Source organism: Diabrotica undecimpunctata, chromosome 7 (assembly GCF_040954645.1).
Source record: "Diabrotica undecimpunctata isolate CICGRU chromosome 7, icDiaUnde3, whole genome shotgun sequence".
In the NCBI taxonomy this organism is placed as follows: Eukaryota; Metazoa; Arthropoda; class Insecta; order Coleoptera; family Chrysomelidae; genus Diabrotica; species Diabrotica undecimpunctata.
In genome coordinates, this window is record NC_092809.1 from 156,476,288 (window position 1) to 156,502,904 (window position 26,617).

The following is a 26,617-nucleotide window of genomic DNA, read 5'->3' on the forward strand; positions in this document are numbered from 1 at the left end:
AATCTCTATTCGGAAGAAATTATGAAGAAAGCATTGGAGGAAGAAGAGATTTGGATAAAAGTTAACCGCCAACCAATTAATAATATTAGATACGCAGATGATACGGTTTTAATGGCGGAGACAGTAGAAGACCTGCAAGCCATTTAAAACAAGGTAGTCACAGCTAGTGAAGAGAAAGGGTTAACAATGAACGTCAAGAAGACGAAATTCATGATTATTTCAAAAAAACAAAGATTGAATGCAAACCTGTACATTCACAATAACGAAATCGAACGGGTGCACAAATATAAATATTTGGGAACAAGCGTTAATAACAACAATGACGTCACAGAAGAAATAAAAACTAGAATTGGAAAGGCTCGAGCTGCTTTTGTTATTATGAAGGATATTCTAAGAGGTCAGGACATTAACTTAAACCTGAAAATGAGATTGGGATCTTCTCGATACTGTTGTACGAAGTAGAGACTTGGACTTTAAACAAGAGCAATACCGATAAACTAGAGGCCTTCGAAATATGGATATACAGAAGAATTTTGAAAATACCTTGGACAGACAAATTAACAAATAGTGTAGTTCTTCTAAGAATGAACAAATAACGGAAGCTGTTGATCACCATCAAGCGAAGAAAGTTGAAATATCTTGGTCATATGATGAGAGGGAAAAAGTACCGATTGCTCCAGTTAATTATCCAAGGAAAGATTCAGGGCAAACGAAGCGTGGGGAGACGACGTATATCTTGGCTGCGTAATTTAAGAGACTGGTTTCAGTGCACATCTAACCAATTATTTAGAGCAATAGCTTCAAAGATACGAATAGCAATGATAATTGCCAAACTCCGTAGCGGAGAGGGCACTTGAAGAAGAAGAATAGTTTTAAAATAATTTTAGCTAAAAATAGTTTAATTTGACACATGGCATGTGTTACTAGTTCAAATAATGCAACATGGCAGATATAAGTCAAACACAAAAGTGTTGATCTATGCAGAATCAAAGAATTTGAATACTGCCAATGATAAATTTAGCCCATTTACAAAATTTACTAATGTTTGATGCAAAATTAGGTAATTATAGTTATTAAACACATCTAAGGATTTTATTAGCCTAAGTAAATACAAATTGATAAAATTAAAGGTATACAACAATATTACAAACAAAGAATAAAATCTACAGATTATGTTTTAGTTTTTTTTTTATCCGGTACGTTTATCTGGTGGTCTGGTTCTATCACTGACTACAAGTCCATGAGATAATCGTAAGTATTAAGTTTTTGCAATAGGACGTGAGGAAGAATACAATGATTTTGGATTTTCATTGTCACATTTTCGTCTATCCGTATATCGTCTAAGATAAGCTATCCCACGGTTCATTATGGCGGAGTCGAAACTATATCTCACCATTAGGCAAGTACACTACCGAGCATAAAATTAGGGTCACCCCGTAATTTGAATTTATTTTAGAAATTATTATTCTGTTTTAACTATTTTCGGTTGTAACATAGTTTACTAACGGGTTGCTTAAAGAAAACAACGTTTTTGTCGTTTAAAGTTTATTTAAAATAATCTAAATGAAGAATTTTCCTTTGATACACTAAATATTAAAAAGGGACAATTTTAATTTGATGTGCTTTTTGTCGAAAAAAAAGAAATTTTAAGAACTTCAGTAGCGAGTATTTCCTCCTCTGGCAGTGATAACAGCTTGCAAAAGACGAGGCATGCTTTGGATCAGATTTTGGATCACATTCTGCGGAAGATTATTCCATTCTTGCACCAATATGTCGCGAGGCTCTCTCGAATTTCTGGGAGCCGGCACATAACTCTGTAAACGTCTCTTCATCTTATCCCAAATATGTTCTATGGGATTGATATCTGGACTGCGAGCAGGCCAAACAAATCGTGTGAATTGAACCTCGTCAAGATACTCAGTAACTCTGCTAGCAGTATGGGGCCGTGCATTATCGTGCATAAATGTTGCGTCGTCTCCAAGAATAACCATAAACCGTAAAACATGGTCTTCCAGAATCTGTGTCAGGTACCTATGCGCTGCCAATGTCCCATTCTCGATAAAGACTAACTCCGTGCAAGCATCAAACGATATGCCTCCCCATGCCATAACTGATCCTCCACCAAATGGAAGACGCTCGGCAACACATGCTTGAGCATATCTCTCGCCTGGACGTCACCACACTCTTACACGTTTGTCTGATCCCGTAAGACAGAATCTCGATTTATCGGAAAACAATACACGACTCCAATCCTGCATTGTCCAAGCCAAGTGTTCTCGTGCAAAATTCAATCTGGCAATTCGGTGTTCAGGGGAAAGCGGCGGTCCAGTTACTCTAGTTCGAGAAGATAAACCAGCAGCATGAAGTCGTCTCCTAACTGTCCATCCACTTATGTTTACATTTCTCACTTCTTGCAGATGATTTCGAAACTGCCGTGACAGTTCGGTTTCTCAAAGCACTAGAAACGACAAAGCGGTCATCTCTAGCTGTTGTAATCCTGCCTGGACCTGAACCAGGTCTTCGAGTAAGCAGACCGGTCTCTTCGTACCGTTGCCATCCTCGTTGCACACTCGAGAGACTTACACCAACGTTTCTCGCAGTTTCGCGCTGACCGTGGCCATCTTCTAACGCCGCCACAACAGAATTTATGCTCATTGCAATACACTGACAGTGGTAACAATACACAAACAATTTACAATTGACGTTTAAACCATAGAAACAAAAACTGTGTTGATAACGGTTTTTAGGAATTAGGCTAAGGGGCCCTTAGCAATCTCAAACGCTTGTCGAAACAACAACGACAACAATTTTTTTCTTCAAGAAATCCATTAGTAAACTATGTTACAATCGAAAATAGTTAAAACAGAATAATAATTTCTAAAATAAATTCAAATTACGGGGTGACCCTAATTTTATGCTCGGTAGTGTATTTTAGACCACGAATATCGGTGACAAAAGTGTTTCCTACCTTTTAATTAGGTCTGAGTGAAGGTAGTGTACTTGGAATTGCTTCATAATTGAAGAAAAAAGTATAATCCAACGAAATAACATGGTATGGTTTCTTTGGCCTTGCTTCTCTCATGCGAGATATATAATCCGCTGGGGAGTTAACGGAAGGCTGAAAGTAGTGTTCAAGAGTGGAATGAACAGAATCAGCTTGCGTCATAGTACGTCCCTTTTTCAGGTATAATTGTTCAATAATAATATTCCTAGATTTTGCAGTATCACTTTTTAGACAGAACCTAAAAGTTTATTTCGATTTTGATAATTACAACCATCTGAAATTAAGGTTACATGTTTAGAGCCTCCGTCTAAGTTTGAGATGAAATGATTCATGCAAGAAGTGAATTCATTACTAGTTACATCATTTATTTCGTAGATGGTAAAATTATGGATTTGTAACTTTTGCTTATAGTACATTTAAGATGTAAGAACGACTTCCAACTTCACCATTCACGCTCCCACTTTGTCGCCAGTCCTAAGTCGTCCCTCTAGATGTTCCGTCTCGTACCACTAGTTGTCCAACTAATCTAACCAGACCACTCACGGTCACGGAAACTGTTTCTGTAAAGTTTTTCCAAATGATCCAATCATTATTAAAACCAACATCCATAACTTTTAAAAATATTTATTAATCACAATTAATAAACTGATATAACAAAAATTCTGATGAATTAAATTTATCCAAGTTACTTATGATGAAACACAATGAGACCTAAACAAAATATGAATTACAAAACTATTCTTTTTTTGAAAATATTAGCGAAGGAAAGTTTTTAAATGGCATTGCTCACAGTTTGAAATTTTTACATGTTTTTCGACCCAGTTTTATAAAGTTTCTGAGAATTTTCTGAAACAAGTTAACAATATCTTTTATTTACGGGGAACTTATTGTGATTGTGTAAGAGTATAAGTAAAGCGCAGCTGCCGTCTTCCGGGAATTACAATAACACGTCAAAGACGAAAACTTTCTAAAACACTTATATTGGATAGCTTTATAATTCAAAATCCAATAATTGAAAACATAACAAATATTTTTAAACAAGTAGAAAATATAAAAGATATTCAGCTATCAATATTTTCGTTTGTTGGTTCACGTTCTTACATGTTGGAATAATTATTTGTATGTATTTTATTCAACATTATTTATACAGTATGCATCATATGCCTCGACACCATATATTGCCTTCATACAACTTGAATTATTAAATTAATCGGTTAGTCAACTAATGTACCTTTTTAGTGAAGTAATCATTAACACATTCGCGGACATGAATCAAAAATATTGACTTTTAAAAATGCAGATGGATTTTAATGAAATATACATTCAATGATGTTAAAACGAAACTATTCGTACGGGTCTTAAATCCCATAAGGTGACCTTTAGTAAATAGGTTTACGGGGATAAATGCCCATATTGATCATAAAAGAAAATATTGGTACGGACAGCGGTATATGCTGCTCAATAAGAGACATATAAAGCACACTTGTAAACATCTTCTTGGATATACTTTTATTATGTACGTGTATGTACAATGAATCCAGATATGCTCTCCTTCAAGCCATTCTGCAAGGAAAAATATTTGGAAAACGAGGTCCAGGAAGAAGAAGAACATCTTGGTTAAAGAATCTCAGAATCTGGTTCAATAAAACATCTGTGCAGCTTTTCCGCGCTGCTGCAGATAAGATAAAGATTGCCATGATGATCGCCAACATTCGTAACGGATCATCATCATAAGTAGCTCGACAATCCGTTGTGGATCTTGGCCTGCTCACAAAGAAGTCACCACACCTGTCGATTCCTGGCAACTTCCCTCTATCTTCTAACCCCTAGAATCTGTAGGTCTTCTTCCACATCATCAATCCATCTCATTCGCGGTCGTCCTCTGCTTCTTGTGCCCGCTGGTTTTGAAAATGTTAATCTCTTGGTGTATTCGTGATCTGAGATCCTAGCAATGTGTCCAGCCCATCCAAGTCTCTGCACTTTAATGAATTTCACAATATCTGGATCGGTGTATAACTGATATAGTTCAAAGTTGTCTCTTCGACGCCATAGCCCATTTTTATTTACGGTCCCAAAAATGTTTCTGAGAATTTTTCTCTCAAAAATACCAAGAAGTCTTTTATCATTTTGAGATAAGATCCACGTTTCAGCCCCATATATCAAAACTGGTCTTATTAAGGTCCTGTATATATTAAGTTTTAGTGCACGTTTTATATTTTTATTTTTTAAATGTTTCTGGAGGCCGTGAACAGTTCTGTTTGCTATTGCTATGCGTCTTTTTATTTCGTCGCTTGTCGTGTTTGTTGCGTTTACTAGTGATCTAAGATATGTAAATTCTTTGACTTGCTCAAAGGTATGGTTGTTAATTTGAATTCTTTCCTGGATATTTCGAGTGTTTTTAGAAACCAACATATATTTGGTTTTTTCCTCGTTTACCACAAGTCCTAATTCACTTGCTGCGTCCGCAAGCCTGGTAAAACACTGCACCATGTCTCTCATACTTCTGCCCACTATATCTATATCGTCAGCGACTGCGAGAATTTGCGTCGATCTATTAAAAATAGTTCCATTCATTCTAATATTTAATTGTCTGATTGCCTTTTCCAAGGCAATATTCGTAACGGATAGGCACATCTCAAGAAAAAGAATTAGAACATGTAAGAAAATAAAGATAAAGATAAACAACTTTATTTAAAATAATTATTCGGTTTTGATAAAAAAGAAATATTGATGAATGAAAAATTGGAAATAGGTTCCACCAAGAAATAATGTGATGTAACAATGTATATTTTGTTTAGTTTTTTTATTAATTTATGTCGACTGTTCGTTGAGTTAACAAAAACATAATTACACTCCTTAAATATTAAAGCCTGGTTTTAAACAGAGGGTCTCCTTCTCTTACAACTTCCGAACGTTTCTATAAAACCACTCGCAACTTTATTGCCAGAAGTTTCCCAATTAAACTCTAATTTCTGTTTTAGGACATGTAAGATAACCTGAGTTTTAATTATGGTAAAAGGGCTTTACAGTAATTAAGGCCGCAAGAAAAATACATGTTTTTACTCTAACAACGATAGCAGGATGTTTAGTCTCTGTTTCTTTAATTAAAAAACTATAGTCGTTAAATAGAAGGATAAAGAAATAAGAAGCATATACTAGGAAAATTAGTTTTAATTTTATTAAAGTTGTTTTATTATTTGTTCACGTAGTATTTTCAAACTCTTAATAAAAATTGAATAAATGATTAAAAGTAATTAGGACATATTTTATTGTCAAATAACTAATGGCTTAAATATTTTTAAATAGAAGTTTTTTATATAATATTGTATCTTTTATATAATATCATCATCATCCAGCCTTCAAATATGCGTCCCAAACAAATGGGCTTTCCCTAATTTATTCCAGTTCTGTATGTCTTCAGCTTCCTGCAGCTACTTCCCCACGATTCTTTTGACACGGTCCATTTATCGTGTAGCTAGTCTGCCTCTACTTCTCCTGTCTGCTCATGGTCTACTCATTGTAATTTTTCTTGTCCACCGCCCATCATTGATTCTGTTGCTTGGGTTAAGCAAAGTATTTTGGCGCCATAAGCCATCCTCATATGTTTTAGGAGACTAACATAGGAAAATTTAAATAACTAAAAAATATAGTACGCAAATCAAAAGGGAAGATCCAAAATAAGAATAAAAGAAAAAAATAAAAAACCTTGATTATTTATTTATTTTCTAACAAAGATATATCATATACAAAACAGAGCAAACAAAACAAATCTTTTCTTCTTCTTCTGCAGCTTTTTCTATTAGGAGTTCGCCGTTTTCGTTCTCTACAGCAATCTATTTTCCCAGTCATCTTCACTGAGGTTATTCATCTTCACTGTATTATTAGTTTATTTATACGAATGTATACCTGTACACTAAATACCTGCCAGTTTTATAGCAGAATGTTGTAGCGACGTTTGTTGATAATACAGCAAATACGCCTGTTGGTGACAACGTAATTGAATCAACAGATAAGTTACACAATGCAATTGCCGAAGTGGAAAAGTGGACAAATAAATGGACATCTAAATGAACTGTAATCAGCACATATAGATGTTATCAACGAAAAATATTGAGCATAAACTCATATATATCAATCATCATACAGTTCCTTATATCAACAAAGCTAAATACTTGGGCATGACACTGTATGCTAAATTGAGATGGAAAACACATGTTAGAAAACAGCAAAAAGAAGTTAAGTCGTAATACAAAAAAGTGTATTAGTTATTGGATCGATGTTCGATCTTATCAGTATATAATAAGCTCCTCATCTATCAACAAGTCACTATTGAACTATATAGAACGTTAATCTACACTTGTGCTTTGTTGACTACGAAAAAGCTTTCGATAAAGTAAGACATAAAAAACTAATATCAATACTTATGAACAAGCGCATTGCCAGTAAAATCATCAATACAGTGCAAACATTATATTGGAATCAAATTGCCATAGTTCAAATTGATTGACAACACTCAGAAGAAATGAAGATCTGTAGAGGAGTTAGACAGGGTTGTGTTTTATTGCCACTTTTGTTTAACTTATATTCTGAAGAAATTTTCCACTTTTCCACACAACAACTTACGATATGCAGACGACACTGTGATCATAGCAACCAGTATAGAAGATCTACAACATCTTATCGAAACCTTAAGTATCAAAAGTGCTAAGATGGAAATTACTTTAAACGCTAAAAAAACGAAGTACGTGCTAATTACAAAAAGACCACAAAATATACACCACCTATTGACAATCAATGGTAATGTGATAGAACAAGTAGAAAAAAATCAGTACTTGGGAACTTTGATCAATGAAACCAATGATCATACTGCAGAAATAAACAGGCGAATAGAGATTGCCAAATCAGCATTTATACGAATGAAGCCACTCCTAACGTGCAAAAATCTAAATTTGGACATTAGACTACGTACCATTCGCTGTTATATATTTTCAATATTATTATATGGAGCTGAGACCCGGACATTAAAAAAATGCAATTTAAAAAGAATCGAGGCTTTCGAACTTTGGTTATACCGCAGGGTATTAAAAATGTCATCGACTGATAGAATTACAAATAAAAAAGTACTGGAGAGGGTTGGTAAAGAAACAGAACTAATCAGCATGTGATGGGTAGCTCTTTCGGGGCGACAGACTCAGTAAAACACAGGTTTGAAATAAAAATAAATCTATTAATTTAGTATATATACAATAAATAAAAATAAAAAAGGAATTCTACGTTGTATACTTATACAATGAATAAAACTAAAACGAATTCTACGTCCCCGTCTGGATCCCACGATGAACGAAGTCCCCGACGACCGTCTATAAAAGAAAAGAAATTAATTAGTACTAATAAGAAACGAAATGGGGGAAATCGATCGCGCGCAGATTTATACTCGCTTTCGCTTCAATTCAGCGAAAGTTCCTAATACACTCGCAAACAAAATATTTAGCTGTGCAGACCCATGGCAATGTTCAATACACAATACCGACGGGTTCCGCTTGGCTAAGGACAGAGTATGATCCTCAATACGGAAATCTCTCTGTCCCGGTTGGTTCTATGCAGATCCACGGTAATGCTCAATACGCAACACCGATGGGTTCCGCTTGGTTAGGGACAGAGTATGATCCTCAATACGGAAATCTCTCTGTCCGAGATGGCTCGTAGGTTCACTACACCGGCGAGTCAGGGAGCCTAGAGCGCTAGCTACAAGACTGTCTAATTCCGCTATTCACACGCCTTAAATAGCCGTTCTGAATCCCACTTGGCCCTCACGTTGTAGAAGTGGATGCGCAAATATTGACACTCCCACGGTTCGAACTGTTAAACGATCAGAGCATCGTTACAAGCACCATACAAACCAGAAAACTGGAATAGCTAGGCCACGTGATGAGGGGACCAAAATATGAAATTTTAAGACTCATAATACAGGGAAAGATTCAAGGAAGAAGATCTGTTGGCCGACGACAGAACTCATGGTTGAAGAATGTACGTGATTGGTATCAATGCAGATCGATTGATTTAGAGCAGCAAGTTCAAAAATAAAAATAGCCATTATGATTGCCAACCTCCGTAGGGAGACGGCACTCTAAAAAGAAGAATTTATTCGTTATTTGCACATAACACATTACACACAAGAAGGCCGAATATTCTCTCCTAAATAAATATTTATCAGAGCAACTTTTGTTTGCAATATATTCTGTAACGTATACATCCGAACAAATCATCGAGAATTTATATATTTGTAGGAAGCGTAGGAAATATCTGTTATATTATAATATTTCATTCCATCTTACATCAGACTAAAAAACACGCAATAAGAAAAATCGATAAAACACTCACAAGGCTTATACATGATGAATATCTACTTCGTGAGATACTGCAAAAATAAGGTTCTTTTAACTGCAATCGACTGTAACAGAGGATCGGTAAACTTCAGTAAAATCCGTTGAATTTATATGTCGTAAGTGGTTGTTGAAGACAAACGTTATATATTTTGTTAAAGCTAATATGCCTAAATAATTCTTAGTAATAATTAGATACAGTATTTTCTAATATTTTCACTTTTACGTAAATGAACTAAAATTTTGTTAATTAAAATTTTTAGTACTGACTATCGACTATTTCATACACGAATTTACAAGAAGTGTTAATTTCAGATGAGTGACACACAATTCGCATTTTGAAATGGACTGGGAACATGAAAAGCCCTTATTGTCTTAAATGTGTTAACACAACAATGCAGAGACATGAATGTAGATGCATATGCAGGTTTTATTGATTATCCAAACGCATTCGACTGCGTTAACCATCAAAAGATGATCGAAATTCTGAGAACAACTGAGGAACCTAGAAGCCAAGGGGTACAAGTTGTTTCTAATTGTTTTCTGTATTTCTCGTTCTTTTTTGATTGCATCTTCATTGATATATACTTTGTACTCATTAATTTCTTTTAACTTGTGCTTTTTTTTCCATTATTTTTCGTTTTTCTTCTTGGTTTTCTAATTCAATTAAGCCTGTTTTTTCGCCTAACTTGTGAGCATTCCTTATTTTAACCTCTACCCCTATAAATGTTGTTTGATGAAATTGTTGATTGATCCTTTTAACTCTGATTGCTCATATATGTCTATCCTTCGTTCATAAGGTTCCTCCTTGACTCTGTATTTACTTGTTTTAGTTTTGCATTTTCTTTTCTCAGCTCTTTGTTTTCCATAATGAGCTTTTCTATTGTTTCCTTGCTTTTTTTTTGATTTCTTATTTCCTTAATGTCAACGGTGAGGTGGCTCATTATTAGTAATTGATCAATTTTTGTTTTTCCTCATTTTTTTTTCTCTCGAATAGTTTAGTGACTCTTAAAATTTTGTATTAAATAAGGTCACCGTAAACGGAGAAGAATGGATAGGATTTTTAGATCAGATGGTGGGGCTTAACGTGTTAAAATAAAATTAATATAATAAGTATGGTCCTAAACATATAACTACGGCCAATGGTATACATATTTTGATGTTCGTAATCATTTATATTGTATGCAGTGAGTTGTTTAACTATGAAGTAAATATTTTCCAAACTACATTGTTATTTATTGATCACAAACTAACTGATTTTCTCTTTGTTTCATGTTTGCCGTTGACCTCGTTGATTGGATCTGCAAACAGAGCACAATTAGAGTAAGTATATCCCAGCTTAATGGTTTGTCGTATGTTCTTTTTGTTTAGATATGCCTTTTTCCAACTTATTTATTTATTTATTAGTTTATTTAGTATTTATTTATTTGACTAGTTTTTACAGAGCTTTACATGTTGTTATTTAAGTCATACATTTTCAGGAATATGAATAAAAAGAATAATTTAATAAACTTATTAGGACTGGTATGGTGTGAACTTAATTTTTACTAGTCATTTTTTTATTTTATTTTATTTGAAATACTGGGTAACAAAATAAAAATCTTGTACATTACTACAAAAAAATTCAAATAGCTTTTATATTTTATCTTAATCTATAGGTTCTATCTTCTTGTCGGAGATAGCATGATTAAAAATAATTACAATGTTTAATAGAAAATAGCAGATTGGCAAGGATTAAATAAATATAATTAATATTAAATAAATTAGTTAAATTATAATAAAGATACTAACTGCATATTGGATAAATTATAGGTTTAAAAGAAACATATGTAGCGGAGAGTCCTACAGTACCGTCACCTTAAGGTTTATCAACAAAAAAATCAAAATGCTAAAAGGTACATGTTTAATACTTCCTGTCATGTATGAAAGGACTATTATGCTGTCAATGAAAGTAATAAACAATCATAATGTTTCAAAATAATCACTTTATTAATGAAAATTAAAGATAAGGAAAAATCAAACTTTATAAAATTGGCCTTCAGTACCGGCCAGTAAATATATTACCAATTAAACAATACAGAAATCACAAATATATTGTTTGGATAGCTCTGATATGTTCGCACAAGCCTCATGAACCCAAATATTACAGTTTCCACACTGTATCCAATCCTCTTCCAATCCAATCCAATGAGATTCAGTGCACAAAGGACAAACTGTCTCTTCTTCAACCGGTCTGCTAGGAGGAGGTACGTTTTCATCTTTATTTTTTCTACTTTTCTTACTAACATATCTTCCTGACAACAAGCTTTTACCTTTTTGAACATATTTTCCCAAGACCTTATTTTTTTTGTTAATGTCATTTTCCACAAGTAAATTCTTCCCTCGTTTAAGTGATTCGACGCTTCTTTTGCCTGCTTTTTTCTCTTCCAGCATTTTTTTGTATGGAGAACCAGTTATAATTTCGCTTTTTTCAGCTTTACGACTCCGGGCAGTTGCTCTTCTTTTAGAAGTATCAGGAACCGGTGAGAGTTCTGTAAGTGCAGCTTTAAAATTGTCTGTGGATAGGTCAATTGTAGCTTCTTCTTGAGATTTTAATTGCCGCAAAAAAGCAATTTGTGATTCTCCATTAGCAAGAGTAGTTTATTTGTCGGAATGCACAGAATTTGTAATATGGGCTACGAGATCAGGAGCAGGAGTAGTAGATGTTGGTTCTAGCAGTTGGGAAGATGAAGGCAATGATTCTGACGTTGATTGTTGTTCTGTAATGTTGGTTATGTTAGAACAAATAAAGTCCAAATCATTAAAGACATTTTTATCAAAGGGGTGTATGCCAGTGCAACGAAAGCCACTAACTGCAATTTCCATTCGAGAAACTCGATTAAAAGCTGAAGCAACTAAGCCAGCAATCTCGTATTCACTGATTCTAATACCGGGATTTAATCTCATCCACAAGTCACATGCATTATTATAAGCAGATTTAAATGGCTTCATGAACGTACGATCTAGTGGCTGTAGCTTATGGGTCGTATGTGGTGGGGTGCTAAGCATATGGATGTTATTTTTCCGTGCAAATTCAATAACATCTAAGTCCTTATGACTCGCATGTCCATCTAAAATCAGGAGAACTGGATTCTCGGCTGTAGGATTAAAATACTGCACAAAATGATGCATCCATTTTAAAAATAATTCGGCATTCATCCAGCCGTTTGGCCGAGCTTCGCCTACGCTCTCATTTGGGGCGTTAACCATTAGTCTTTCATTCATTCGGACTCGTGGAAATATAAAATATGGTGGAACAAATTGACCTCCAGCGCTCATTGCAAAAAGCACCGTCACGTTCTTTCCACGTTCTGCTGAAGTCAGTTTTCCTACTTGTTTTTGGTTTTTAGTAGCTAAAACTTTGGCATGTTTTTGGACAATGCTGACACCAGTCTCGTCGCAATTCCATATTTTATAAGGAGTGAATTTAAACCTCTGTATCAAAGTCTCTAAACCATCAAAGAAACGCTCAACCTGAGGTCTGTTAAATCCTACTGCTCTCATTAAGCTCGTTGATTCAGCACTCCGCAATGATAAATCACTATGTCTTTTCATAAAAGAATAATAATAGTTTTTCCCTGCTATTTCTTTTTCTTTATTAAACTGGTGAGGTAACTTCAACTTCTCTGCCAGTTGAAAAGCAAGACGTAAAAATTCTTGCCTGTTCAAAGGCATTAGTCTATTGGCTAAGTCTTTAACATGTGTCGCCAATGTTTCTTCATGTTCAGGTGAAAAAGTATTGTGAAAACGACCCATAACTGGCTCAATGGATATCTCTTTATTATTTTTAATAGCACTTACTCTGTCATTCAATGTAGTTCGTGGCATCTGATAGCGTTTGGCAGCTTGGCGTGCACTCATCTCATAATTCAGTACCTTTTCCACGGCTTTTCGCATGTTCGCAGGATCCCAGCTGCCCTTTTTTTGCCTCACATGAACATTATTTTTATCACTTGGCATTTTTGCGTACCTGTAAGTAAAAGAAATCTTTTAAAAACGAACTTTATTATTGGCCGGTACTGCAGGACAAGGAAGGAGCCTCCACGAGATCGGTAGTGCCACATCAACTATAAAGTAAGCACTATTGACGGCGTCCCCTGGAAACGTCTACTAGTAGACGGCCAATCCTTCCAACACCGGACCATACCAAATTAGATGGCAAACATCAAGCCACAACGGTTCTTCTCAGAACCAACATTGACAGTAGCGAGCATAAATATCGAGGGCATCACTACGGCCAAACAAGACATCTTATCAGAATTCTGCAAGAACACGAAATGTGAGGTATTGTGCATCCAGGAAACACACAGAGACCTAACTGCAGCGAGACCGAAAGTCTCCGGTATGAAACTGATTGCGGAGATACCACACAATAAGCATGGAAGCGCGGTATTTGTGAGAACTCAAACCATAGTCTCATCTGTGGGAACAACAAATGTACGCGGTATAGAGATAATAACCACTGAGATAGGAAAATGCACAATAACGTCGGTATACAAGCCACCAAACCAGCCTTTTATATTTTCACCCCCAACTAACTTCCAATCACAACCCAATCAGCTTATACTGGGAGACTTTAACAGTCACAGTTTACTCTGGGGCTATGCAAATTCGGACGCAAATGGAGACGCAGTAGAAGCATGGGCCGAAACGAGTGGCCTCACGTTAATCCATGATCCTAAGCTTCCACCATCTTTTCAGAGTAAAGTCTGGAAAAGAGGATATAACCCGGATATCTGTTTTTCAAGTAACAACCTCGAAGACCGATGTACCAAAGTAGTATATGGCCCCATACCAAAAACTCAGCATAGACCTATTGGTATAAATATCTTTCCAATCGTCAGACCACAAACTATTCCATTCAGAAGGAGATTTAACTTCAAAAAGGCAAACTGGCAAAAGTATGCAGACATGCTAGATTCTGAGCTGTTAAGTCTTGAACCAAAAGTAAAGAACTATGAAAAATTTGTAGAGGTACTCAAAAATGTGTCTAGAAAAGCTATCCCCAGAGGATGTAGACAACAATATGTTCCCGGGATGTCCAGCGAGTCCAAAGAACTAATGAGAACATACGAAACCCTCTATTCCACTGACCCTTTTAGCCAAGAAACGGTTGACTGCGGAGCAGTACTACTCCAACAGCTAAGTCAAGCCAGACAGGAAAAGTGGATTGAGACCCTGGAAAAAATGGACATGACACATAGTAGCAAAATAGCATGGAACCTTGTAAAAAAACTTAGCGGTGATCCAAAAGAACATAAACCACCTTGCAAGGTTACAGCAAACCAAGTCGCTGCTCAACTCCTTATGAATGGAAGAACTACGAACCGATATAAGAGCCCAAACACTAGAAGAAGATTGGAATCGGAGACAAACCACCTAGGTACTCCTTTTACACTAAAAGAACTCCACGACGGTATGAACAGGTTAAAAAACGGGAAAGCTGCAGGTGTGGATGATATATGCAGTGAACAAATAAAACATTTAGGCCAAGGAGCAAAAAACTGGATCCTGCAATTTTATAACACGTGCTGCAAAACCTGCGAAATTCCAAAATCATGGAGGAAATCTAAAGTAATAGCCTTGCTAAAACCAGGAAAGGACCCAGAAAACCCCAGTAGCTACAGACCTATCTCGCTGTTGTGTCACTTTTTTAAACTATACGAGAGACTCATACTCGCCAGAATAGAAAAAAATGTCGACAAGCACCTCATCCCACAACAAGGAGGATTCAGACCCGGCAAATCTTGCACCGGCCAAGTCCTCGCACTAACAGAACACATTGAAGAGGGATTTAAAGAAAAACTTATAACAGGGGCTGCTTTCGTAGATTTGACAGCAGCCTATGACACAGTAAGGCACAAAACATTGCTCCACAAATTATACGACACTCTAAATGACCACCATCTGGGTAAGGTCGTATATTCCTTACTGCAAAACAGACGTTTTTTCGTTATGCTGGAGGGTAAAGTAAGTAGGTGGAGAGTTCAAAAAAATGGCCTTCCACAGGGAAGTGTTTTAGCACCGATGCTCTTCAATATATATACAAACGACCAACCTACGCCGACCGAAACCAAGCACTTCCTCTATGCTGACGATCTTGCAATATGTGCTCAAGGAAATAGTTTTGAAGAAGTGGAGAAGAAACTCGAAACTGCATTAAAAACAATGACAGCGTACTACCTGCAGAATTCCCTGAGACCCAATCCCTCTAAAACCCAAGTCTGCGCTTTCCACCTTCGCGCAAAGGAAGCCAAGCGAAAACTCCAAATTGTGTGGAATGGTAATACATTAGAACACACAAGCCAACCTATATATCTTGGAGTAACTCTGGACCGGTCCCTCACCTACAGACAACATTGCATAAAAACGAAAGGGAAAGTAACAACTAGGAACAGCATACTCAGAAAGCTAACGGGAAGTAAATGGGGCGCACGTCCTGGCGTTTTAAGAACAACGGCACAGGCACTGTGTTTCTCAACTGCTGAATATGCGTGCCCCGTTTGGGGAAGATCTGCCCACACCAAACAAGTTGATACTGCGCTAAATGAGACATGCAGGATAGTAACGGGGTGCATGAAACCGACGCCACTCTCAAATCTATATAAAGCAGCGGGTTTTGCAGAACCCTCAACACGCAGAGGCGTTGCAGAGCACATAGAGAAAATTAAACAGATCGCGGACGAGCGGCATGCCCTATACAAAGCTCGAACACCACGAAAGCGACTAAAATCTAGGAAAAGCTTCCTTGGAACAGTGCAGGATGAACCGCCTGAATATTTTCCTCTTCCCCAGGTTCAATGGACCGGCCAGTCCCTAGACTTTAAAACGTGGAAAACTTTGAATCGGATAAGAACGGGGGTCGCTCCAGTAAAATCAAACATGGCAAAATGGGGAAAAATCGACCAAGATGATGTGAACTGTGACTGTGGAGAAACACAGAATATGGAACATCTTTTTACATGCAGAAACTGTCCTCATCGATGTACCCTCGAAGATTTGTGGCTCGCCAACAAAGATGGAACCGACGTAGCCCGATACTGGGCCGAAATTTTATGAATGACATGTCCGGACACGATAAAGTAAAGTAAGTACTGCAGGACAATGCAGTGGCCGGTACTGGAGGAAACGAAAAAAAAAATAAGTTTGTTTACAGGTAAAAACAAAACAAACGCACAAATATTGATTTAAAGTATACTTTTTTATAGTTATTTAAGTACACTATACATACCAGGAGTTATTTGTTTTAAACTGGATCTTTAAATGTTAAAAATCACCAACAGAATTTTAAATATGCAGTGTACGTCTATGATGCCCAACACAAATCTTTGCACTGACAAGAATCCTGTCGCGACAAGTTGACACCGCGCTGGGCTTGTACTTATAGGAGTGTCTAGCACTAATACCGATAATCATCACCGTACCATCTATTATAGGTTTGTAGAACTTTCAAATGGCCGGTACTGTATGCCGGCCGGTACTGTGGGACTCTCCCCTATAAATGTATAAAAATTATATGAAATTTGATATCATAAAAAGATACTGGATATTAGTTAAATATTGAGAGAAGATTTAATATTATACATGAATTTTCATTCCAAGTAGATAATTTTATAGATAAACGATATTTATAAAAAAAAATATGCCACTTCAGAATTGTGGGAATAATAAAGAAGTGACATGTGACAGTGACAAGATCAGAGTTACCAACTAACAGGTATACTATCTATTGAAGTTAGGCATAAAAATTTATATGTTCCATCATCTCATAGAACGTAATAAGGTCTGAATAAAGGAATAAGAATATTTAGTAATAATCAAAAATAAAGAATAAAGACGCCAACTATTGTTAGAATAAAATAGTAAAATGAAAGATAAATTTAATAATTAATAATTTAATAATTATTAAAAGATAAATAACAAGTATGTGCAGTTTATAACGTTACAAAATCTTATAATAATTAAGTACTCAACTAGTTTTTCTTGAAATTGTGCAGTTGTCCATCCGTCTGTCCATCCGTCGTCCTCCAGTCTGTGCGATAACTCCTACAGAAAAAGCCTAGGTCTTAAACCTTGATACGAGTCTTGGGATAATGAAGAACCACTTTAATGTAAAATAGATATGCCCTCTTTTTCTGATGTTCTTAGGCATTTTCTTTTTCTTCGAGGATTTTTTTTAAACAGAGAGTATTGGGATGAATAGGTTTCTCTTAAGCTAACTAAGAATTTATTAAATTTATTGTCAATTCTTCTTCTCGTAGGAATATGCCTTTCTTCTTCGTGAAGTGTGAACTTCTACAATCTTTCAACTTTTACATCAGTTTGACTTAATACATGCCCCGAAAACTTACATGCATGACCTTGGAACATCCCTCCATCACTTTGACTCCAGCCAGTTAACAAAGATTGGTTACCTTGGGCACATATTGAGAGGAGCAAAATATGAAATACCACAGTTAATCCTACAAGGGAAGATCGAAGGTAGGAGAGGAGCCGGCCGCAAACAATTATCCTGGTTAAGGAATATTAAAGAATGGACAGGAATACACAATACAGGCGAGCTGTGTCACGCCGCCAAGAACAGAATTCTAGTATTGAGATAGTCGCCTACGCACTTTGGTGTATAGCATCTTAAGAAGAAGAAGAAGTTAATAAAGAGAAATGACAGCCTATCTCTCTCACGAAGACTCTAACCAATCATTTATTTAGACACAATCTTGGGGTGTAAGAAATAAAATAATCAAAAATAAAGCTTAATTCCACAATCTCAATTCTGTCAAAAGTAATGACAGATCTTCCGTTCATTTACAAGCTTTTAATTTTATTTTATTATCTTTAACTTTCGTTTGCATTTATTATTAGTAATTTTATTTAAGTTGATTACTTAGTTTTTAAAGTTTAGTTTTAGTTGTCTATTGTAGCAAACAATTTTTGTGTTGTGCTAGTAAAAAAACTAAACATGGTGAATTATTGTATTGTTCCGTTGTGTACAAATCATGGAAAAATTACAAAAAGGATGATGATAGTAAGTTGTCAAATAGTAAGTAGTAAGGTAGCAAACAATAATAGTATTTAACATTTGTTTCTGAAAATATCAGTGTAATAAATATTATGTAATTAGTTTATATCTATTTTATCTTAAACAACAAATAAATAGACGTATATCTAGAAAATATTGTGCATTTTTTATATATCTTTTTATTTTTTAATAATATATGTGAGATTATTTCATCGGAAGATAAGATATTTTCCAGTAAATTTTAATTAGTAACAAAATAGCACGCAAGAGGCGCTAATGGGTATGTATATAATGGCTGTCCATTTGAATTTTCCGCCAAAAGATAATTAGTAATGACCCCAGCTGCAAGTGGTGCTAATGAACGAAATTTATACATTGAGTTGCCTATCTATTTGTATATACTATATTATTTATCTATGACTTAATATAAATATAAGTCATATTAAAATTGGGATAAGCATTTCTTGTTTTTCTAATATAATAATAATAATAATAATAATAAATTGCCTTTATTTAGTCTGTAAAAATTTACAAACAAGAGATACATGAGGCGAAGTCTAGCTAGAGCTACTCCACTTAACCTCAAGTTTACAAAGTCAGTTTGAAATAAGTAGAACATGAAAAAAAAATGATTTATAAATTGACATAAATAATAATATAATATTGAAATGGTAGAAATAGTCATGTGGCTACTAGAAAAATAAGATAAAGAAAATAATTTGTGATGTTATGTGATAAATGATATTAATGATTAATAAAAACAAAAAAAATTCTAATGGTAACAATTACGACAACAATATACTATATAATAATAATAACGTTACTGCGATTGTAGTAAAAATTTCTTATAATGCCGCTTCATGAAATCAAGAGATTTACCTCTTAAATTTTTTGTTAAACTATTAAACACTAAAACAGCATTGTAAGTAAACGATCGCTGGAAAATAGCTAGTCTATATCTTGGCAGCATAAGACTATGAGGATATCTCAGATCCAGATTATGAGCGTCTCCACGAAATACTAATTTGTTCCTTAAATAAATAGGATTTGACGACAAAATAATTCGATATATCAATGAGACGAGGTGATATTTGTATAAATTATCTATTGTTAACCATTTAAGTTCTTTAATTTTGCATGATACAAGATCATATTTTCTTATGCCAAAAACAAATCTGCAACAATTATTTTGAATTTTTTGCAACCTCAATTTCGTAACTTGATTTAAGCAAGGGTAAAATACCAAGAGCCCATAATTAAGAATTGACATACCCATAGTTTCACAAAGTAACTTACGTAATTTAAAGTTTAAAATGCCTTTACTTCTATACAGTTGACGCATAACTAAATAGCACTTTTTTACTAAAAGGGTGATATGCTCTTGAAAACGTAGCGTACAGTCATATATGACTCCTAAGTTTCTGCAACTATTAACTTTATAATTTTTTGAACAATATAACAAAGAATTACATTTTTTAGCATTAAGTTTAAGATTATGTCTAGTGGAATAAGTACAAATAGATTCCAAATCCTGATTTATTTTTTGAGACGCTTGATTTACAGAGTTAGGTTCAAAAGAGAAATACAGTTGTGTGTCATCTGCAAAAGAGTGCAATTTCAGATTATTTAAAGATTTATACAGGTCGGAAATATATATTAAAAAAAAAGAGGACCAAGAACCGAACCTTGAGGCACCCCTGAACTGACAGATGCAAATTCTGATAAACTATTATCGATTATGACCTTTTGATAACGATTTACCAAATAAAATTTGAAAAACTGTAAGGAGGTATCATCAAATCCAAAATATTTCAATTTAGCACACAGAAGAGCGTGATCAATAGTGTCGAAGGCTTTAGAAAAATCAAGCAAGATGACTGAGGTTGCTTTTCCTTCATCAAATGATCGAAGTATATTATCGGTTAAGTCAAGAAGCAGGGTCGTTGTACTAAACTCTTTTCTAAAGCCTGATTGTATACACGTAACTACATTATTTCTAAAAATATAATCGTATATCTGTTTATAGATAACCTTTTCTAAAATTTTTGACAGTCCCGGTAGGATGCTTATTGGGCGAAGATCATTAAGTGATTCAGGTTTATTTGATTTGGGCAGTGCTTTTATTAAAGCGTATTTCCAAGTATCCGGAAAATAACCTACCTCCAAACAACAATTTATAATGTGCGTAATATAAGGAGCAGTAATAGAAAGGGAGAGTTGTAGCATCTTTGCAGAAATATTATCACATCCAACAGCTTCCGATTTTAGCCCTAATATAAGTGATAATTTCATCAATAGTGGCCATTTTAAACGAGAAAATAATATCTGGGTTGAAAATATTTGACTGATACCATTGGGTTGTCTCAGGACAACAATTTACAGGGCTAAAGACAGATGTAAAATAATTATTTATAGATATAGGATCTCTAAGCTCCTGAGGGATCTCTATAACTGGTTTATTTACAATTTTGAATAACCTCACAGCTTTCCAAAGATCTTTTTTATTCAAAGAAGCAGACCGATAATTTAAGTAACCATTCTTCTCCAAACGGGCTGCGTTAGTAACTGCGTTTCGAAGATCTTTATAGTAACTATAGTCTAAGACGTTTTTAGTTTTCTTATATTTGGCTAAAGCAGCATTACGAGTTTTCATCATATTCTGTATTGTGGGTGTTAGCCACGGAGCAGGTGGCTTTGTAATTCTTGATTCAACATAGGGAGCATGTTTATCAAACAGCGAAACTAACATATCATTGAAAATTCGAATTTTATTATCTATAAAATTTTCGTACAGTATATTATCCCATGACATTTTTTCCAGATCTACGTTAAAAGAAGATATTGAAAAGTTTTTGTAATTTCTATATATCTTTAAAAAATTTGTTTTGTAATTAATATCTAAATCAAATTCACAGTACACTGCTCTATGGTCAGATAGTTCATGATCTAAAACGCCTGAATGTTTAATGTATATTCATACTAAAAAAAATAAAACAAAATGGAACTAATTATAGCAAAATAGCATTACATCAGACACCATTTATACAGAAGTAGACTTACATTTTATTTTTCAGATAATAAATATTTGGGCAATTTAGTGCATTAAACAGTTAGTTAATACGATTTAAACCTAAAAGGTATTACTCGAATAATTAAATTTTTTTAATTTTATATAAAATAGAGTTTTATCCAAGCAAATTAAATTTCAAAATATCTAATTTTACTCTTGCGTTATAATAAATCTATTTTATTAAACGAAAATAATCATGTCTCCTGCTATACCTTTCAGAACTTTTAAATTTGTATCCTTACCCACAAAATTTAAAAATATGCTGCGAAGCGTACGCTATTCAACTCTTTAGTGATTTATTACCCCATTACAGAGATTCCAATTTCCAGTTTAAATTCAGGTAGAAACATGTATACTAACAAATATTTGAATTTCCGTTATTATTTTCATTAATTCTTAGGTGGGAAGCGGAATAATTGGAGTTTACAGTATTTATAGGCTAGGTGCAAAAATATGTTCAGTATAAACTATTGATGTAAAATCTGCTTAAGATAATAAGCAAATTCGAGTAATAAAAGTCACTTAACAAAGACTAAAAAAAGGAAATAATTCTCATTAAAAAGAGTGAACCAATAGCAATTGGATGTAAGGCAATTAAAAAGTGACAGGCAATTCAATTTAAACTGCACAAACGGACAATTTTAAATCAGTGATAAATTTTAACAACATGAAATTCAAATTAAAAAGAAATAGGAATAAACAATATTAGTCTATACTTTGTCTCAAAGTGACTAGTCTGTACAGGGTAAGATATGCAATGCTAACCTTATGGGAATTTCGCCAAGACGTTGCCAGTTTTATACAGTGAGCGATGGCGTTCTCTATGGTCTATCTTTCAAAATAAACGGAATAAACCAGGAGTTCTCAACAAGTCCTCACGTACAATTTTATGCAATTTACAAATATCGTAATAAGGAATTTGTAATTTCGGTCGATATCAACTGCAAATACTTTCTTCTAAGTTATTCAGTAATTAAGAAGCAATTAGAGTAATTCTTGTACAGAATATGTTTAAAAGCTTGATACATCCAGGGCCTTAATTACTCTTTATTAGGTCTTCGAAGCGCGTAAACATATTCGAGTTATGATTATTTGTACCATTTTGGATGTACTATTACTGTTTTGTTATTGTTATTATTTGTTGGTGGCTGTTGTTGTGATTTACTGTTTACAATTATTGTTATTTTCTGTTGTTGGCTATTGTTCTATTTGACGCCTAATTTTTACAGCAAAATGGAGGAAATTGTTCAATGGAAACGTGAAAAAGCTCTGAAACTTTCAGAGAAGCAGATACTAATGAATATTATTAATTATCATCTTAATCAGGATAACAACGATTCTGTATCAAGTGTAATTAGGAAAGTGTCACAAATAAGTGGTGTTTGCGAAAAGACTCTGTTTTGCAAACCGAGCCGGCCTAAGAAGCGAAAGGTTGGTAATTCTCGTGACAACAAGTACGATGAAGGTGTCAGGGGCCAAATTCGTAGAATAGTTCATCAATTTTTTCGTGACAATATACCACCAACAATAAACACCATATTAGCTACGATAGCCACTAATAGAGTGATATGGATTTTGTGTTTATAAAACGTGGCAGAAATTCAATTTTGATTGAAAAACCAGAAATCATCTCGTGGCGTCAAATTTATTCACGCGCAAGTCGTAAATACCGTGCAGAAGGATACAACATAGTGTATTTGGATGAATCATCGGTAAATATCGGGCACAGTGTGAAAAAAGAATGGGTTGATAAAACAATTACATCTCATTGCGATGCTTGTGTTCGTGGTCTGACAACAGGATTAAAAGCTCCAACAGATCGTGGTGCACGGTTCGTTTTATTGCACGCAGGATCTACCAGTGGATTTGTTGATGGAGCAGAGCTCACGTTTTTGCAAAGGAAAACACTCAGGACTACCACGACAAAATGGATGGACCGACCTTCGAAGATTGGTTCGAAAATAACTTAATGCTAAATTTGCCAGAAAAAACTGTCGTGGTAATGGACAATGCCTCCTATCACAGCAAAAAGTCAGAACAAATTCCCAACAGTTCAACACTAAAAAAAGATATTCAAGACTGGCTTCTGTCAAAGCACCTATTTTTTTAAGAAGACTACCTAAAATGCGAGTTACTTGATGTAGTCAAGGCCTTCAAAGCAAAATATGAGAGGTACATAATAGAAGATATTGCCAAAAAGCACAATGTGAAGATTCTGAGGCTCCCACCCTATCACTGTGAACTCAATCCCATCGAAATGGTTTGGAGTGAAGTGAAACAGTATATAGCTGGACGCAACGCGAATTTAGAAGAAGCTGAAATGAGAAATTTAATTACAGCGGCGTACCAGGTCATTACGCCAGAGAAATGGAAAAACTACGTAAACCACGTAATAGCAACTGAAAAAAATGTGAGAAATTGATAATTTGTTGGATGATATTGAAACAACCAATTATTTTAAATATAAATAACAGAGATAGTGATGACAGTGACGATAATAATGATGATGATGATAGTGAAGCAGAAACTAAATGTGACAGCGATTGACAGAAAAAGGAACTAAATATAATGGTGTACAATTACGATTACTTACACACAAAATTAAATAAAATTACTTCTTTTATTTTCAACTTATTTATTAGTTTTATTTTCTTATATTTCTACGTTTTGTTACTGCAAACATATACACTGCGGTTTTTAAAAGTCCTTTCCCCCTTAACTTTTAAATAAAATATTTCTTTATATTTTAGTTTTATTTTATTCCATTTTATTTAAATCTATAAACAAATGGTTTGTATTGCTAGCACATACTGTAGAATTAAAAACAAACTGCTTGTGTGACATAAATAAAAGGCATTTCTTAATTTCTATTTTATTTTAATTTAACCCAAGTATGTTGTAGCAAATATTATTCATGTTTGAGAACCACTGGCCAGGCAGGGTCTTTAGTGGGCATTAGTACTTAAGCTACCCTCAACACAAAAGATGGATTAGGCTAAGTAGTAAGAAATGACGTTTATTTTAATACAAGTTTGCAAAGAAGTATGGCATAGATGTTGTGCATTTACCCTGTACAGACTAGTCACTTTGAGACAATCTATAGTAGTCTTTTAAAATTATTTCCTCAGGACACTTTATTTTATAATTAAATACAGGGTTGGTCACTCAAAAGAATCTACCCTGACATTTGGCAATATTCAATGGATTTTGTAAAAATGAAATGGCGTCATGTATTAGTAATATCACAGATTAACAGAACACACAGATGCGAAACAGTCCCGTCAACCCTGGGTACAGAGTTTTGCTAAACTCCGCCCACTCTCAGTTCCCCAAAGGAGATTTGAGTTGGTACGTAGGCTCAAGCTTCTTTTCAGTTCTTGAATACCCACACTGTAATTTAGACAGTACATGCGCTTATATCGTAATGGTAAATTGACGGACTGCTTATTAGAATTTTTTTCTATTTTAAGTGTGAAACTTAAATAGTTGTACAATATTTTTAAAAATAGTTGGATACACGTGTACTTGTGAAGGGTGTTTATCTAAGACCGGTCAAGGAATATCATTCTTTAGATTGCTTAATCATGAAGTAAGGGATCTAAGAGAAAATTAGATATTTTATCTCATATTTAATTTCCAGAAGAAAGAAAAGTTAAACATAGAAAGCTTAGAAGAAGAAGGGACACAAAACTTTTATAAAAACAGACTAACAGAAAAGCTAAACAGCCATAACCTAGAGGCTAAAAAGAATATAGAAGAAACCTGGAAAATTATTAAAAAATGTATCCTACAAGCAGCGGAAGAAGCTTAAGGTAAAAGAAAAGTTAACAGAAATAAACGGGAATACAAAACACCATGATACGACGAAAGGGTAAAAGCACTAGCAAATGAAAAGAAACAAGCTTTCCTAACATACAAAGGAGTGAAGACACCGAAGGCACGAGAAGACTACGTGAGAATCAGGAATAGAGGAAACCAAGAAATAGATAACATCAAAAAAGATCACTGGGAGAAATTTACCAAAGATATGGAATATGACCTCTATGGATCCCAGAAAAAGGTGTGGAAGATGATAAGAAGACAAAAAACAGAAATGAATGAATTTGTACGCATAGATAACATTACGGAGAAACAATGAACTGAGCATTTCACGAAAATATGTGAAGAAGGAGAAGAAAAGAACAGAGAAATAATCATTAACGAAACTCACGATAGAGTACTTATATCAGAAGAAGAGCTACAACAACGAATAAAAAAATTAAAAAACAGAAAAGCACCTGATTCTGATAAGATAAACAATGAACTGCTAAAATATGGAGGAACAACACTATGCAAATGGCTCCTAAATTTATTCGTCGATATAATAAATACCGGAGTAGTACCAGCGGAATGGAAGGAAAGTCTCCTGCTACCGACACTTAAAAAGGAAGACTCGAGAAATCCTGAAAATTATAGAGGCATTAGTCTGATGAATAGTACATTAAAATGGTTAACGGCAGTCATAAAAGATAAAATCGAGGAAAAAGCGAACATGGCAGATGAACAACAAGGCTTCCGGAAGAACCGCGGCACAATAGACGCAATTTTTATTATCAGACAAATAATAGAGAAGTCTATTGAATATGGAAAACCAGCATACATGTGCTTTGTAGATTTAAAAAGTGCTTTTGACAGGGTGAAGCGAAATGACATCTTAAATTTATTACAAGCTGAACAAATAGACCATCAGATAATAAGAGCAATTAATGAAATTAACAAGAACAACAAGACCAGAGTTATAATGCCAACAGGGGAAACATAATGTATAGAACTAAAAGGAGGAATCCGCCTAGGAGACTCGCTCAGCCCATTGTTATTCAATTGGTGATGAATCAAATAATTCACGAAGTAAGAAAACGACACGGATACCACATGGAAGCGCATAAAATCACGATACTATGCTATGCCGATGACGCAGTACTAATTGCTGATAACGAAGATAACCTACAAAGGCAGCTCCACACCTTCAATATCACAGCAAACAAACTTAATATGAGAATATCAGTAAAACTAAATGTATAGTGATCAGTAAAGAGCCGTGTAGATGCAAACTAGAAATAGAC

At 34.6% G+C, this 26,617-nt stretch overlaps 1 protein-coding gene across 1 annotated transcript; it reads right to left on the minus strand.

The window, feature by feature from the left end:
• Window positions 1–12,027: 12,027 nt before the first annotated feature.
• Window positions 12,028–13,386, minus strand: LOC140446701 (uncharacterized). The gene is made up of 2 exons (XM_072539299.1): window positions 13,088–13,386; window positions 12,028–12,973 (listed from the first exon to the last, which is right to left on the minus strand). Exons 1-2 carry the CDS (start codon window positions 13,384–13,386, stop codon window positions 12,028–12,030), a joined length of 1,245 nt encoding a protein of 414 aa, XP_072395400.1.
• Between the last annotated feature and the right edge of the window lie 13,231 nt (window positions 13,387–26,617).

Bases quoted from the DNA above. Each gene is read 5' to 3' on its own strand.
- LOC140446701 (XM_072539299.1), bottom strand. From the start codon at position 13,386: ATGCCAAGTGATAAAAATAATGTTCATGTGAGGCAAAAAAAGGGCAGC. The intron at 12,974-13,087 runs GCAAGAATTTTT...TTTTATGAAAAG, and splicing joins AGACTAATGCCTTTGAACAG to ACATAGTGATTTATCATTGC.